At 35.7% G+C, this 18,788-nt stretch overlaps 1 protein-coding gene across 1 annotated transcript in view; it reads right to left on the minus strand.

The window, feature by feature from the left end:
- chn2 (chimerin 2) overlaps nt 1–18,788 on the minus strand; it is a 48,123-nt gene that overhangs the window by 20,664 nt on the left and 8,671 nt on the right. Inside the window, exons 3-7 of the mRNA XM_058746232.1 lie at nt 7,700–7,738; nt 5,102–5,157; nt 4,875–4,906; nt 4,418–4,531; nt 3,760–4,030 (exon numbers count right to left, since the gene is read on the minus strand). Coding sequence (XP_058602215.1) covers nt 3,760–4,030; nt 4,418–4,531; nt 4,875–4,906; nt 5,102–5,157; nt 7,700–7,738 — 512 coding nt within the window. The remainder of the gene's footprint in view (nt 1–3,759; nt 4,031–4,417; nt 4,532–4,874; nt 4,907–5,101; nt 5,158–7,699; nt 7,739–18,788) is intronic.

The raw sequence follows: 18,788 nt of genomic DNA on the forward strand, positions 1-18,788 counted from the left end.
AATATAGTAGAAACAGTCATGATAGTGTGTGTATACCAAAGTGCCCTTTTATTTCATTAATATTATATTATCTACACTACAAGCACATATTTAATACATTTAAAAGCACTTTTTTCACAAGGTCATGAACAGCTTTAGAAAGCTAGTAGTATATGAGAGCTACAATATTACTAAAATTGAAGAGTTCAGATGCAAAAGCCTCTAAATGCCATCAGAAATGTTCTTCTAAAATGAGCATTTTTGTCAGGCTCCTATATTTATGTTCAGTAATTTAACTTTAATTGCATAGAAAAGGACCTATATATTGCTATTAGAGTAAAATTACTGAACCTAAACATAGCAGCCTGATAAAAATGCTCATTTTAGATGAAAATTTCAGATGACACTTACAGGTTTTTGCATCTGAACTCTTCAACTGTATGCAAGTACAGTGTGCCCCACTTTTGCCTGCATACAGTACATACAGTATACTCATGTAGGGCGATATATTGCATATCTCAACTGCTTAATTGCATGCATTGTTGCAAAATGTAAACTATATTATCACTAATTCAAACTGCTTAGAGGACCAACATCCAGTTTAGATAACCTAAACTGCAATACCAACACTAAAGTAAAAACAGTGACTTAGAGTCACACTTTTAAGCTATACACTCAAAAGAGAGACGTTGGGGAGTTACATAGAGTGATAAAAGGGAAGAGGGAGACGGGGCGCACAGACAGTGTGAGTGCATGAGCAAGACTTGCACTTTTTGTCCTAAGGCAGATGGCTTCTTGTCTCCTAAAGAAAGAGGCACAAAGTGAAACACAAAAGAGAGACAATAAAGCCTAGTCTCTTTTTAGAGACCACTGTATTGACAGAAGAGACCCCCGCAGCTGAGGAGACAGACAGAACTAGGGCACAGAAAGTGTGTACAGTACAAAACCACATCCCTATGTGATACACACAGAGGGAAATGTGCTATATTCATTTAATACACTATTCAATTCATTCAAAATACTGTCTATCACTGTCTGCACAGCAGAACATTTAAAAAAAAAAAAGAAGGACAAAAATTGCATTTTGTCAAACTGGCCAAGCAAAGAATGCAACATTATTATGACTTATGTACAAGATAACTACAGGAAAGTAAAAAACTGATTATTCCAATCCTTCAGTTTAAAAGCTGCAGTGCTGAAATATAATGTAAACAACGATGATAAATCACCACAAAGCTCAGCGCTAATTCTAATAACTCCAATCCATCAGCAGCGAGTGGTTTTAGTTGGAACTTGCCAGGCCAGCAGAACACTTAAGCGATTACTGTTATTAGAGGAAGAGAGCCATGTGAACTCTGAGCTGCGCAGGTGACCAGACAGGCAAGGTGAGCGCTTCATTCAGATTATCACACAAGAAGACTGCCATCATAGAAAAACACACCCAATTCTGGTCCCTAAATGTGACCGGCAAATGCTCAGACACAAGTACTGTGAATCAAGACAGTGACGTAAAAGTGATTTCAAGGTGTGTAAGGTCACTGTAAAATCTCAAAAGAGACAAAATTACCTTAATAATTTGATTGTTAGGTTGTTGATGATGATGATGATGATGATGATGATGATTAGCTAAACCTTCCAGGCTGAGTCAATTATCATAAATATAGATCTATAACAATTTACATCATTAAAACACAATGGTAGATCATAAAGACCAGAACTGATTGTTATTTAACTAAAACTATTAAAAATTGCCCTTGTTAATTGAAACAAATCTAAAATAAAATATAAATAATAACTGAAACTCTTTAAAAAAAATAACTGAAAATAAATTGAAATACTAAACTGATTGAGACTAAAATTAATAATAATAACAACTAGTGTTGTCAAGCGATTAATCACGATTATTTGTGTTTGACAGCACAAATAATAACGCTATTAAAAACTAATAAAAATAACAGAAACATAACAAAACTGCTAAACTTTAAACTAAAATTTAAAATATAAAAATTGTATTCAAAATATTAGTAAATACTAAAAATACTACTGTAAAAGATGTTTATAGTGGAATTAATCTAGTAAGTGTGCAAGAATTGCAGCCACAATGTAACAATGCAGCAATATATTACAGGCAATACTAAAGTGATAACTGCACAGTTATTATCATGAATCACAGGATTAGTCAGAGAATACCAAAAAGGCAGATTCATTGGTGAGTTTGTCATTTTATCTTCATTGTGCCAGATGTAAAATGCTGTCCGGATTAGGCTGAGGGAAATGTTCCAGAACGTTATGTGCACTGTGAGACCAGATCAAAGAAAACTTTGGATTTCTGCTGGTCTCAGCAAAATGACTGTGACGATTTATTTGTATTTCTAGAGGCGCACAATACAGAATGACTGTACAGTACACACGATATTCAGAATAAACAGACAATCAAAATGTAATGTGCATTTTAAATTTTATGGCTTTTAAATTTTAAAGCAAAAGTGTTGTTTGTAGCAGGGTGGACTGCTGAGAAAAAGCTTATGGTTTTAATTGATGTTCTTTCTACATTAAATTTGCATCACAGTGTGTGAGATATAAGAGGAAGAAAATTTGATGAAGTGAATACTTGGCTGCACAAAGCAGATCTTTTGAAGTGTACAAATCTATATTTACAGTTTGACAGCTTGTTGAGGCTGCCCCCTAGTGGAAATTGTGTTCAAAACAGTAAGATAACATTTTAAAAAAGGTGTATTGAGTTCATTTATATTAATTTGAATGCTTAGCCAACTGAGTCACATTAAAAATTATCTGTCTGGTGTCTACAACAAAAACAAGTATGCCCTATGCAAACATGACTCTGGGTGATAAACAAACTACACTTCCTTTGACTAATTCACAAATGTTTGATCATCGCTTATGTTTATTTCATGGAGCTCTCAAGAAGAGCCATTTCACCTCAAGAGTGAGGCAACAGAATTCATAAAGAGGTAACGGTAGACCTGACTGATTTGATAAAACTCTCCCGTCAGTGAACCAGACAGTGCGTCTGATAAATGAGAGAGGAGACAACACATTCATGGCATTATCTTTCATCAAAGATGCACACCATGACACTGAACACTCTCACACTCTTCTAATCTTTCAAATGCACGCAAAGAAATGATCCTTCTTATTTTTATCTAAACACCATTCTAATAATGATTTGTGAAAGAATGGTGTCTGACACCATGATTTGGGTTGGTTGTGTTTACTATTACTATAATAAAATCCTGATTACATTTATGGGCGCATAATGAAGCAGTGCCAGTACCTATGTCCTGTTTTCACTGTGTGAAGAGACAAAAATGAGAATTTAAGATGAACTCTCTTTCTGAATTCTGCAGATAAATATAATCTCAAATACCAAATATGGCTCAAATAAAGGAACTAAAACAGACTTTACAGAATTACTGTTAGTTAGTCAGAGTGCTGAAATTAGCAATAACGTTAAAAAACAACCAAATTTATCCCAATTTTCCTGATAAGCCAACAACATATACAATAAAAAACAACAAAGGTCCTAAAACGAAGCCCTGTGGGACTTGACAAAAAACTGAACATTTTTATGACTGATTTCAACAAAAACTGCAATAAATTGTTTTATCACCATTATTTGGCATACGTTACTATGGTTTTATTACAATGTCTACTGATTATGCAGTATATTATATGATCATACATTGCTCACACTGTAGGCTGTAACTTTAGTAACGTGTTAAGAACATTATGAATAATATGAAGAGGTACGCCCCTCACCTTTTCATCCTGCTGGAAAGTAACTTTTTTGGGTTCAGAGCGGGTCCGGTTGAGACGGTGAGTGATTTTGTCCCTCAGGAGAGAGGTGTAGCCCAGATGCTGATAGATGGGGTTTGTGGTCATCTTGGCGATGTATTCTGCTGCCTTTGTCTCAATATAGAGAGTAATGAGGCCGTCTGTAACCAGATCGTGAACTGACTCAAAACGTTTCTCTCCCACAAAGTGCTTTCCATCATAAAAGAGTCGGTAGTTCAGAGTCTGGCCACCAAATCTGAGTGATAGACAAGCAGTATTCATATTATATTACCATATACTATTATACAGTATTATATAATATTATAATGATTATATTATAATGTTACTGTACATTGTTAAAAAAGTATTTTATAATATAATATAATAAATGGATTTTTAAAGAAATTAATACTTTTATTCGACATGGATGTATTAAAATGGTCAAAAGTGACATTGTTACAAAAGACTCCTATTTCAGCTCTTTAGTATTTATTTCAAATTCTTTTGAACCTTCTATTCATAAAAAAATTAAATAAAAATGTATCATGGTTTTCACAAAAGTATTGGGCAGCACAACTGTTTTCAACGGTAATAACAATAATAAACATTCCCTAAGCAGGATAGAAGAATAGATGATGTGTACCTCAAAGCAAGTGTATATGTTCCTGGTTGTCTCTGACTCTCTCTGATGAGGTAAGCACCTTCTGTACCAGCCAGCAGTTCATCTGCACGCTCTCTAGAAATCAGACCATGGAACCTGTACACAGACACCAACATTTACCCTGATACACATATACACACACACACACACACACACATCTCATGCACACACATTCTCACTCAACTGACACACCATAAATCATTGTCTTGTTCTCTCTACCTCATACACTATTTCATATTTGCACCCTCATGCACATCATTACACAAAATCAATGTGCAACACCCCTCATAACGCTCTTAAATAATAAATTCTGCTAAGTCACTGTAAATTTCACACACATTTTTGAATAATGGGGTAAAAATTAACCAGATGGATACCAAAGTAATAGTAGTATTGATGCTTTGCTTCCAAAACACCAATAATAAAGTTAGACACTCACTCTCTTCCATAGTATTTGGGTCTGCTCTCCATCTGCATGTTAGAGAGAAATACAGTTTTCAACACAAATTACTTTGTCTTACTGGTGACAGGAGAGTCTTTTCTAACAGGATTTTGTGAACATGGAGACATCTGCTCCAGTGTTTAGTAAAAGATATGCAGACTGAATCAATATGAGTCATGTTTGATAAACCTTGAGAGTGTTTACACACATTTTCCTGTACTTACCTCCTGAGGACATGTGATCCTCTTTGGTCTTGGTGCTTCCTGCTGTAGCTGGTACACTGATGAGCAAAAAGTAAAATATTTTTGCTGTTTTATTTTTTTTAACTAATATGAATATAAGTTGTAATATAAGTTGATATATCAATAAATTGATATTGAATCTTTCACCATGAGCAGCAACCCAACAGGAAACATTTTACAGTTTATTTTACCTCTAATCTTTATACTGCTGTGGTAAGATACTGGTATATATAGAGCATGTCAAAACACAGCATTCTCTGTTAGACATTAATCCATTTGGTCTGAGCTTGAGGACACACACCCACTATCACCGCTGTCAGACTAAGCTACAACACATTATAAAAGTGTATTGGGTAATATTGGTAAAGCTATTGAAAAATGAACACTGCGCATAAGGCAAACAGATAAATCAACACCAACAGTTGGTCAATATGGGAATGGCGTACATGAAGGGCCAGTGTTCAGCTTAAGGGGGGGTAAAGCTCTGATGTTTTGATTGTGCCTGTTTGTTTGAAAATGTAGTACAGAGAATGGAGGTTAATACCAGGAATTCCTCAGGTTATCCTCTCCCAAATAATCAGCTTGCACAGGCAAGGTCAATTTGCAGTCAGTTCAAACAACATTCCTTTGATAGCGAGTTACTTCATTCACAATGATAAAAATGGGGACTTTGAATTTGGAGCCATGGGGTACGTCACTAAAATGGAAATACACCTCCATCTCCTAAAGGCATCTTTCCACAGCTGAGTTAATGCTGCTCTGGGCACAAAATTCAGCGTAAATGCGCAATGCTGCATAAAAGCCAGACTAAATTATGCCTGCTCAGTCCCACCTCAGCCCAGTATCAAGTATACAGCTGTAGGCTAACTGCTGTGTAAATGCATTTAAGCCACCTCTGAGCAGCATTAAATAGTCTGTGTTAAAACACCTAGGGCCTAAATGCCACTTGAGAAGCGCTTCTGTGCCACCTTTGTAGTGTAAATTTGACACTATACAAATAAATAAAGGTGCTAAAGTGCACCTCCATCTCTCTCTGCACCCACAGAGGGTTTCAATGATTTTTATGTGTTTGAACACAGTAAAACAGAACAAATTAAATTAAAAATAAATGAATGAATTAGAAATATTTGGATTTCTGATGTGCATTCAATTTTCTTTCCAGAAATACATTAAAATGCAAATCAATCTCTTTTATGATGAACATGTTTTAAAATTCAGCATTCAAATACTTTTGATATTATTGGAGGGCGGAGGCATAAAGAATAACAAGAAGTCTTGTTGATACAACTGTGCTGATATCACAATAATGAAAAAAAAATTCAGAACAAGAATGAAATTCTTGTAAAGAAAACATGATTAAGTAGTTTGGCATCTTTATTAATAATGTGTAGAAAAAAATACTTATTATATGACAAAGTTTTTTCCACCAAAACAGTCATGTGGTGCGACAAACATGCAGGAAAAAAACAAAAATTAAAAAAAATCTAAAATTACACTATAGAGAGGCACCCTGCAGACCCAGAAGTCTCTTTAATTATCACTAATTACATTTTTTAATGACAAGGCGGGATTAGTTCAGGTTGTAAAATGTGGGATGACTTCTCTAAAACAAAATATTTATTCATTAATAATTTATGACTATATTTCTATACAGTTCATATCTATATAATTTTTACATTGAAAAATACATTTATGATTAAGTTGTGCATTCAAGGTTTGAGGAAAATCTTTAAGAAAATTAAGAAAATTTATGTACATTTTTCAATTAAACATTTGAACCCAAATTGCATTGCTGATAACGTTTGTAATTACAAAATGTATTAGAAAAAAAATGTATCATGAAAGCATATTGACTAGAGGACTAGGCAGTATATTATCAATCTCAACCAATTAGTTCTGTAATAAAGAAAAAGTTTATAATGGCATTTAGATCAGTGTGAAGAGAGCAGCACTAGTGAAATTATCAATGCCGGCTCAAAAACAGCAGCAGATGTGCGGGGATACTTCAGCTCGACATGGACGTGACCTTCTCTTGATGACTTCATTAAAAGCTGCTCATCACAGAGAGCAGCAATTGGCCGCCGCAGTCCGAGCACAGACAGAGCCTGGCCTCACTTCTCAGATTTTTCCTCGCAGGAAGCAGGAAGGCATCTGACAGCGATGCCAAGTTTTTGTCAAAGAAGCTCAGAACAAGCAGTGGGTTCTGGACAACGTCCACCAGAATGACAAGGACGGGGCCTGCTCTAAAAATACTGCACAGTGGGAGTGATTGCGAGGGAAAATGAGTTGAATCGTGGGATGGGCTACAAAAATTTGAGATAATGATTACTAGCCAAGGAGACCTTTGGCAAAAAGTGCTCTAGAATTGCTCCTGTCCACTTTCTCTGTGCCAGACCATTTCCCATGATGCAACAATCTTCTGTTTGAAGCCCAGATTATTGTATTTCTTCAGTTGAGTGTATGTTATTCTGGCTGTTTTTGCAGTATAGTGTGAAGTCTGTCAACTGGATCTAGTTTTCTACATTCAAATGATGTAAATCAGTACATGTATAATGTTAAAAAACACATTCAGATACTTACAGTATGATTTCCATATCGGTGGCTGATAATCTTCAGGATCTACAAAAAAAGGAAAAGATAATAAAACAATGTGAGGATGTCATGTGCTACGAACATGTGAATAACCATCTCTTGTCAGTTTGTTCTCACTTAACACGGTCTATGATATTTACTGTCAGGTTAGAGAGTGGCTGTGATCCAAGGTTATTATATTGTTACATAAATGTTAAGTTGTTCTGTAAGCTGTGGTGTGTAATGCGCATGGCTGACAACATAATCCTTCCCGTACAATCCCCTCAGGGGTGTACATGTTTTAACACTTCTTTCATTTAGTTACCCTGCTCAAGGACAATAAATATACAAATGTGTTCGTGTTACACACTTGTACAAGTAAAATACACACACAGACACCTTTCACCATGAAGCAGCAAATGTTTTTTAAATTTAAGAACCACGGGCTGTCAATCAATTATTTAATAATAACAATACATGCAGATAAATTAATCAAATGAATCACAATTAATTGCATATTTAAATATCTAGCTGTTTTTGAACTTGGGAAGATGAAATGGAGCGATAATCTTTTTCACAGTTTCACATATTAAAGGAATAGTTCATCCAAAAATGAAAATGTGCTGACAATTTACACACCCTCAGGTTATTCAAGACGTGCATGAGTTTGTTTCTTCACTGGAACAAATTTGGAGAAATTTACAATTGCATCACTTGCTCACCTCTGCAGTGAATGGGTGCCGTCAGAATGAGAGCCCAAACACAAACGCAGTAATCCACACATAATTCACATGACTTTAGTCCATCAATTATTATCTTATGAAGTGAAAATATGTGTGTTTGTAAGAAATTAAAATCATTATTGCATTTTAACTTTAAACCATCACTTCTGGCCAAAATATGAATCCATCATCCGTACTAATAACACGTCCTCCAGTTAAAAAAAGTCCCCTGTTGTCCTCTCACATCAAAATCCACCAACATATTTGTTTCGAACTGTTTCGAACTGTTCTCTCTTGAAATGGTGCTTGATCTGTGCATATTTCTGTCCTAATTCAGATGAGACAACTTTTTCACTGCCGAAAGCGATATTATGAATAGACAACTCATATTTTAGCCTAAAACAGTTTGAAGTGAAAACAAATGAAAACTGACGGACTGGACACATATGGATTATTTATGGATTATTGTGATGTTTTTAGCAGCTGTCTGGACTCTCATTCTGACGGCACCCATTCACTGCAAAGGATCCACTGGTGAGCAAGTGAAGCAATGATAACCTTCTCCATATCTGTTCTGATTAAGAAAGCACCTCGTCTACATCTTGGATGGCCTGAAGGGGAGTAAATTTGAGATATGAGATAAGATGCCATTGACACGCTACACCCAAATACAGCTCCATTCTGTATAGTTTGTAAATTAGTTGGAAATTTCGGTGTTCCAGTTGTCTCATTCTAACTTCAAATAACATTATGGTAAATACTCTTCAAATAGGGTGCAATAAATGAATGGTGAAGCAGCACTTAAAGTAAGCAAGTCAGAGCCTGGCGGGGTTCAGTATGGCTGTTGAACAGACAGTCTGGATATGCAGGTTCATTTGCATATATTATGGATACTAATCAGAATAGCGGCCCTGTACTCCAAGAGAAGACAGAAGAACACCTTGACACAATATTTTAATGCAAATAACTCAATTGCTGTTAATTTAACATGTTAATTGAGTGCAGAAAATTACTTTTAAAAAATGAGATAAGAAATTAACATATTTAATCATGCCCTCTTGAACTGTATGCAAGTTATGTACATTTTTTAGCAAAATTAAGTTTGAAGTACCAGTGCAGAGCATGGATTTGGGAATTCTGCAGTCAGCACAGGTCCAGCTGCAACTAAAAACCACACTGAGTGAGTAAGGAGCCATTCACACAGGACATATTTTTAGATCCAAAAACTGTTTGCAGGGGTCTTGATGCGTTTTAAATACCCATATGATGCATATGAACACAGACCAACAAAAATGGCACAGACTGGACAGCTGTGGACTATCCCTTGTGAAAAAAAGTGCCTCAACATTTAAATATTTATATAATATTATTAAATTAAAGGCCACATAAATGTACTTAGAGAGAGCACACTTTCATGACAGTTTCTTAACACACGTAAGTGTACTTTGTAATAATGTTAAAATAAGATTTTTACTTTAAAGGACATTTAAAGCATTATGTTTTTTATCTTTTGTCATGCTTGACAGAAGTTAATATATTTTAAATGCACTAAATTGCTGCTAAAAACTGCATTTTGCTTAAACATTGTCAATAACTTCTTGTTTACTCATCAATTAAATTATCTTAATTCTGAAGGCAATGTTTATCAGTTGATATATGAATAATTGCACATGAACATCCAGCATATCATGAAATTCATTTTTAAATTGATTGGCAGCCCTAAGCATTAATTTATTATTTATGAATACTGATCCCACAGTAAACAGTATAAAATCTGTCAAAGAGCTCATTAAATTATTCACCCGAATCATTTTTCGAAGTCCAAATACAGAAGCTTGAAAGCATCAATAGTAAAATAAATAAATAAATAAAACAGGATTTTCAGGAATAAATCAGTTCCTCTCAGTGCTTTCACAGTCTAGCCAGACAGGCTTCTAGAGAATCAATATTAGTACGTAAAATAGGCCTGACAGTAACTACACAAACCCATAAACAGAAATTTGGCAATAAGACAAAGACAGTCATTTCATAATCACCAGCATTTGTGAGAAATACACCAGACCGTGACGCATTAGCATTTCCTCATCCAAAAAAGTACCTGAACCTCTGATCATTCATGGAAAGACTACAAAAAACCCCACACAGTATCGTAAGCAATGGCACACACATTGTGTGTATGTGTGTCTGAGTTGAGAATAACATTATACAGCCCTGGAAAGTGTGTGAAAGTTCAGAATGAGTAAATGTGTGATCTTGTGTAAAGGCAGAAGTAGATCAAATAAGAAAGATAGACTGGAAAATAGTAGCAGTCGTTTTGGTTTAGTAAAACGGTGTCTTTGAATGCATAAATCAAAAGTGTGTTTTCTTCTCTTCCCTGAATACGTGCTGGTCTCTATGGATCCATGTCTTATTTCAGGCACTGTCTCTTTTACTGTCAGCACTTTACTGGGCTAGTCAGCATTTCCTCCCTGCCTACACACTCACAACCAAACACAAGCTCAAAGTCCAAAACCACAACACACACAGTGCTCCATCCAAACCCGCTACAACCAAACATACAACAACTGTTAAACAACACGGGCTCACTCTGTATGCGTCTTGTCAAAATTCTAAAAATATAGAGCCACAGGTGACAAGCACACATAAAACTGAGCTGCCAAGCTAAGATACCCATAATGCCTTGACTTGGAAAAAGAAAGGCAATCGCTATGCTGGGCCAAAATGAAAGGATTGCATGGTTTGAGGCTTTGGCATGTGCTCGCAAGGAGAACATTTAGCAAGAACATCAAGCGATTTAGTCCTTTTTCTTTCTGGAAGACGATGATATGGCGAGGTTTAAATGTTGGCTGAGGTTTGGATTTATGTTTTGCTGGTCTCAATCCTTTGTAATTCATGAAGCAGAGTGAAGCAAAACATTTTACATGCAGGCAGCAGTGCAGGACAAAATTTTATATTTAAATATTTAAAGGGATAGTTCACCAAGAAATTATAATTTTGTCATAAACTGTGCCTCATGTCATTCCAGAAGATATTCTGAGAAGATCCAGAAGATATTTTGAAGTAGGGCTACATGATTTGGGGATAAAATGTAATTGTGATTCATCTGAAAAACAACAAAAACATCAGGTTTGTATAGCTAGTATGGAAGCCCATTTCCACAACTGAATAAATGTTGCAATTCCCTTTTTTTAAATGTTTTATCTAAATTTATTTATATATAAACTCGCAATTGCAAGTTACAAAGTCAGAACTGTGAGATATAAACGGGACAATCTCACTTTTTTTCAGAATTGCACGATATAAACTCACAATTGAAAGTTATAAAGTCAGAACTGTGAGTTATAAACTGGACATTCTGACTTTTTTTTCTTGCAATTGTGCATTTATATCTCAGAATTCTGAGAAAAAAGTCAGATTGTAAATGTGTATCATGCAACTGTGAGAAAAAAAGGCAAAACTGTGTGATAAAAAGTAACAATTACCTTATTTTATTTTTTTATTCAGTGGTGGAAATGGGCTTCCATTGGATTGTTTGTAGGACAAAACTGTGATTTTATATATTCCTACTAAATAAAATATTAATATTCTTTAATTAATAAAAAATAACATCAAAACAATATAAGAAATATTACTATTTAATATTACTATTACTAACAAAAAAAATATATATAATTTTTTATTTTATTTTTTTACTGTACAATGGTTAAATTGCAGTACGAATAAATATGGCTGTTACATGTTATTCATTTCCAAATGTTAAACAAAACCACAGGGAGCCCATTATGCTTCTCTTTTGTTGACAACAGGCAGTTTATAAGAGTTTCTCATTACAAGTTTGGGAAGATGTTTGGTGATGTTTTGTTCCCAAATGCATGATAACTCACAGCACAAGCAGAGCTGAGTTCGTGTTTAAAGTGAATCTTTGGTCCATAATCCAAGAAAGTCCATCTCCTGTCGTCCTCTCACATTAAAATCCACCAACATATTTGTTTTGACAACTGTTTTGAACTGTGCTTGATTGTGCATATTTCTCACCTGAATCAGACAAGAAGACCTTTTCACAGGAGTAAGCAATATTTTGCATAGACGACTTTAAAAAACATCTTAAGTCAAGCTTCAGTCGTGTGGTTTATTGTGATGTTTTCGTTCTCTCATTCTCACGGCACCCATTCACTGCAGATGTTCCATTGGTGAGCAAGTGATATATTGCCTCTAATGAAGAAACAAATTCATCTACATCTTGGATGGCCAAAGGGTGAGTACTTTTTCATCAAATTTACATTTTTGGGTGAACTATTCCTTTAATTGGCCCAGTGTCCACTTTACAGTATTCAAGTGAGATGGATTAGCTTTCAATCTGTGTTTATGTGAGCGTATGTTTGGATTAGAATGAAGTTGTATTGTCTGTTGGAGCGCAGGGGTGCTGGCGTGCTGCAAACAATACAAAATGAATTATTCTTCAGTGGCTCATTTGGAAAATGTGATTTCTTTTGGTGATCTGCCAGGTGCTTTCTTTTCACTATCGCTGGATCTAACAGAGAGCCTGGAGAACACTGACGGAGGAAACTTCAGGGTCAGGAGGTGCAGACCGCCTATTCACAAAACACTCCTGGCTACTTGCAGTATGTCAATTAACAGTGAACAAAAGCTTCGTAAAGCCTGAATAGGAAAAATATTGCAGTCAGTGCTATTAGAATGGTGAAGGTTGTGCTTTATGAAGGCTATGAAAGGACGTGACTGAAAGATACTGTACAATATCAAACTATACTGCATCTTTCTTGATTAGACACCAGAGTTGCTGCCGTCCTCAGGAGAAAAGGCTTTTAATTAAGCAAATTTCCTGCCTGAATGCTACAGGCAATCTGTGAGGAATGTTTGCCATTACTGAAAAAAGAGACTAGATGAATCCGATTACAAATGTGCCAAGGACAAATTGTTGGAGATATGCTGTAAAAGCTCTTATCATATTCAACTTCTCCATAGCGCTATAGCACAGGCATCCATTTGAAGTAATATTTTACAGGCTGGGTAATGTTAAAAGTGTCACTTGCTGTTGGTTTCGGGCTAGAGCAGGAAAGATTCAAGCGTTAAAGCTGCTTTGAGATGGAGAGTTGGACGACTATCTGCAGCTCACACACACCCTCACAGCTCCCACTTTCTTGGGCAGACTCTTATCTCTCACACAAATTAAAGCTCAGTGGATGAGAGGGAACAGGCTTCCTTAGGGCAAAACACACATAGAAATGCAGATGCACACTAGCAGTATGCACTTCAAATGAACACCCCGTCTAAAATATCTGCATGCAGAGGAACACGACCTTAATAAAACCTCATGACAAAATATACTATTTAATCCTAACACTATCATTCAATTACTGTATACATTCTACTTTGACTTCTATTATTTTTACACTGATACCATTTCTAATGCTTACAGCTAAACACTTGGCTGGTCCCTACAATATGTGTTTTCAGGTTTACTGTCCTTGTGAGAAGTGTTTCCTTGTCAACAGCAACAGCATTTACAGGGCCATGGCAAAAAAAAATTATGTTAGCCTTATGTGAATGTTTATTGAATGCGAGGCAATTAAAAGATATACTGGCAAGAAACATCTTTTTATCGAGTTGTCCTCGCTGGCGGCAATCACTGCTGTCTGATTCACAAACATGGTTTATGGTGGTTTCTTTTTAGTGAATCAAAAACACAGGCTGAATTTGGAACAGGATACTAAAAAGTTATGCTGTTTTAAGTTCAACAATACAGCACAATCACGAAACAGACTGCTTGTCCACATATGGAAAGGTTAAAGGTACTCACAAAAGTTAAATGAACAAATAAATTTATTACAAAATTAGTTGTGAATTTTGCATATGGAAAAAAGATCTCCCCAGTAGTAGAGCAGATTCACTTTGATGGATTTAAACAAAATAGGAAATAAAATAGGTTCTGATGTTTATTCATGTTTATTTCGTGCTTTAAGTACATATGAAAAGACGATCGGTTCACGTGTTTGAACTGAGGCAATACAGTGATCTGTCACACATTACAGAGCCACAAAATGGTATTTTTTGTTTGAATTTCCTTAAAAATGACCAAATTTAAAGGCTGAGAGTCCTGAGACCTTGTTTTATGACAGAAGTAACCTGCTCTGTCTTCTCTGTCGGTGTGTTGTCAGTTTCCTCTTTGCTCCACGATGTATTTTTTTACTGCGTAAGAACATGATGTGTAATGTGAGAGTGGCATTGTTTGTCGGAGATAGCAACAGTAACTAAGGAGGCTGGGTCTTTGTGAAGGGTCAATTCACCCTTTGCTAGGAGTCTGATTGACAGGCAATCTGACCAATCATACACTGTAAAAAATGACCGTGATTTTAACGGTAAAAAACTGTGAAAATGCTACAGTAAAAACCTATTAAATGGTTAACGGTAAATTCCTGGAAAATTTACAGGGAAAAACGTAAACTGACGTTCCCAGAATTCCCTGCGTTGCATTTCAAATTTAGTTTGAATTTGATGTTTTTTCTTTGAAATAACTAGTTTCTTCTTAGTTTTTTCTTATCAGTTATGTTTATTAGGGTTGTACAGTATGTTACATCTAATGTTGTTAAATGAATGTTTATTGCATATTTCAGTTTAATGAGTCTCACCACGATGGTGTTTATTGCTTGTGTGAATGACACTGTGCACCTACTATATATATATTATTATTTAAAAGCTGCTTGTGATGGGCTTTGGTTCATCGTGTGACTTTCTCATCACCACCTGCATTTGGTGGTTATCAGTGTATTTCTAAGGTACAAAACAGATTTCAGTACTTTAATAGGTTGGTATATTAACATTATATCAGTTAATAAAATTACGGTATTTAACTGTAAATTTAAGTTAAAACCGTAAAACCTAAAATGTTGTTACTGTATTTTTTACGGTAGAATCTCGGCGACCACAGCTGTCGGTTTTTCACCGTAAATTTTACCGTAAATTCTGACAAACAGACCAGACAGAAGAGTAGATTAACGTTGGTGGACTTGAAATTGAAAAATGGTATGTATTGATGCCTTTCCACAGTTGAAACAAGATACCTTCTGATGTTCATTCATGTTTATTTTGTGGTATAACTAGTAAAGAGGAGGAGATGATTGGTTCACGTGCCACTTGAACTGAGGTGCTACAGTGATCTGTCACGACACATTAAAGAGCCACAAAAAAATTACAAAATTTGAAAGCTGAAAAATGTTCTTCAACTGACACCGATTCAGGAACAAAACAACTATTTTGTTTTGTTTAAAGACGCAGAATGGTTCTGCTTTGGTATCTACTGGCTAGTTTGTAAGCAACAATACACAAAGAAGCTGTCAATACTGCACGTAAAATGGAAATGACTTATAGTAAAATTTTATTGTTGTGTCAAGTGAAGTCTTTGATGTGTAAAAACCCCAAAAGAATTATGAAGAAAACACTGCCTGTAGAGACATTTGGTACCAACAATGTCGGCAAAACCGTATCCACACACATAGCAGTCTGTTTCAGTGAACACACATATGTGAATATGCAATACACACACATTTAGTGCTGATCCAGTGTTTTCGGGGACATGTTCCAGCTCCTGTGGGGAGGCCATCTGTACAGTATGCTGCTCTGGAAGAGCTGGGGTATATTATATAGACTCTATGTCTCTCTGAGGCACAGAACTCAAACCCACACATCTCTTCCACTTCACACAATGAGCCTAAAGAGTGTGGGGATATTCTGTGGAGAAGACAGGGACAGAACTGGCAAGAAATGTGGAGAATTTTGTGACTATGTGTGAGACGAGGCATCAGACGGCGCAATCGTGAGGGAAGGCAAGATGAAGTGTGTTTATCCTGTAACACTGCATGCAAGTGAGGGTGGGTTTGGGTATTTTCCTGTAAGGCTGTATGCCTTTGTTTAATTGTGTGTGTGCACATACAAGCGCATGTACTCTTGGAAGTCCCTCACTTCTGATTGGCAAAGGAAACACACACACACAGTCTCACGTAGACAAACGGTATACAATGTCTGGTCTACAATGCATTTTATTATAGCCAAAAACTGCGCACTTATGAAGGAAGAGATAGTCTGACTGACATTTTAACCATCCAGAGAATTTGTCGTGTTGTGTGTACATTTACTAGAGTGTTTTCTGTAGGCCAAAACCCGGAAACAAGTTAGCAGTTATACTGAACAGGAAAACTCATCTACTTACTAGTCTGCTTTTGCAGACCCATTATGTTTAGAATTTCTGACTCACACTTTCAGGAAAAGTGTTTTTAAATAAAGACTAAAGAGTTGTCAGAAGCTTGATGGAGGTGAAGTTGAAGGCATATGACCGTGGTGTAGTTCGTTAAGCCTACGTTTAGCTTTTTACTTATGGCGACTGTATTTAATAGAAGTCATGTTCCTGTTCATTTATAAAGTTTATTATGATAACCAAAACATGAAAGAATCAAACTTTTGTTGGTCACAGAGCTTATATTCTTCAATAATCAAAAAATCATATTGAGTTTTTGTTGAAGGAATAAAGGTGGTGTTAACTTACAGGATGGCCTACAAACAAGCTCCTAAAAATTGTTTATTTACATGTTTTTAAAAAAATGATTAACACTAATATTGAAAAGATTTTTTAATGATTATACAATAATATTAAAAAGATATTTTTTAATCTATAAAAATAATCATAATCATCATAATTATTTTTAATCATAATACTCAATAATTATATAATAATAATAATAATAATAATAATAGTAATTTAGCTTCTCATTTTGTCTCTCATAGTTGAGGTATACCTATGATGAAAATTACAGGCCTCTCTCATCTTTTTAAGTGGGAGAACTTGCACAATTGGTGGCTGACTAAATACTTTTTTGCCCCACTGTATATATATATATATTCAGTCACACTTTAGTTCAGGGACCAATTCTCACTATTAACTACAACTTTTTCCTGAATACATTTCTAATTTGCTGATTATTAATAGTTAGTAGGGTGGTTAGGGAGCACCCAAAAATCAAAATTACCCTATGATTTACTCACCCACAAGCCATCCTAGGTGTATATGACTTTCCTTTTTCAGACAAATACAATTGGAGTTATTTTAAAAAATGTCCTGGCTCTTCCAGGTTTTATAATGGCAGTGAATTGGTGTTGAGATTTTAAAGTCCAATAAAGTGCATCCATCCATCCACCATAAAAAGTACTCCAAACAGCTCTGGAGGGTTAATAACGGCCTTCTGTAGTGAATTGATGCATCTGTGTAAGAAAAATATCCATATTCAAAACTTTATAAACTGTAATCTCAAGCCTCTTATAACTGTCATACACGCATTCACCAGAGAGTGTCTTTCCATCGGATGACGTAGGCGTAGTGTAAGCTCTGGTGAGAATATGCTAATCTCACAAGAACCAAGTTTTGTTTACAGCAAAGGAAAACCAGTCTCTTCTTTACATATATTAAAATACTCCGACATTTTGCTTTAAAAATCCTCATTTTGTACTTCTAATTTGTGCGTTGTGTTTTGTTTTGCTCTCTCCTCCATGCTTCCGCGTTTGACACTTTTTACCACTTACGCTACGACTACGTCTTACATCATCTGCTGGAACGCGAGTAAAACAGTTAGCGGAAGCTAGAGATTACAGTTTATAAAGTTTTAAATGCTGTATGGATATTTTTCTTACACAAACGCATCAATTCACTTCAGAAGGCCTTTATTAACCCCTCGGAGCCGTGTGGAGTACTTTTAATGATAGATGGATGCACTTTATTGGACTTCAAAATCTCAACACCCATTCACTGCCAATATAAAGCTCGGAGCTAAGCCAGGACAATTTTTAATATGACTCTGATTTTCTATTTCTCTGAAAGAAGGAAGTCATATACACCTAGGATATACACCTTGAGGATGAGTAAATCATGGGGATTAATTTTCATTTTTGGGTGAACTATCCCTCTTAGTTAAGGTGTGGGGTAATTAAGGGATCAAGGGATCTAAAATATGGTCATGCAGAATAAGTTATTAAAGGGGTGGTTAATTGCGATTTCACTTTTTTCATTTTAAATAGTGTGTAATGTTGCTGTTGGTGCATGAACAGTATCTGCAAAGTTGCTGCGCTGAAAGTTCAACGTAAGCAGAGATATCGTCTTTTAAAAATCAGGAAGTTTGATGCCTACAAAAACGACTCACATGGGACTACAACTAGATACTTCCCGGGTTGCATACGTAACAAACCCATAAATTTACATCAACCCCTCCCTCCGGAACATGCAAAAAAGGGGGCAAGGCCATGTTCTGCGGCTTTGTCGAAGAGGAAGAGTTATAGTGGAGAGTTGTAGTCATGCCGTCGAAACGGTGTTGTTT

Source organism: Onychostoma macrolepis, chromosome 16, assembly GCF_012432095.1.
Source record: "Onychostoma macrolepis isolate SWU-2019 chromosome 16, ASM1243209v1, whole genome shotgun sequence".
Lineage (NCBI taxonomy): Eukaryota > Metazoa > Chordata > Actinopteri > Cypriniformes > Cyprinidae > Onychostoma > Onychostoma macrolepis.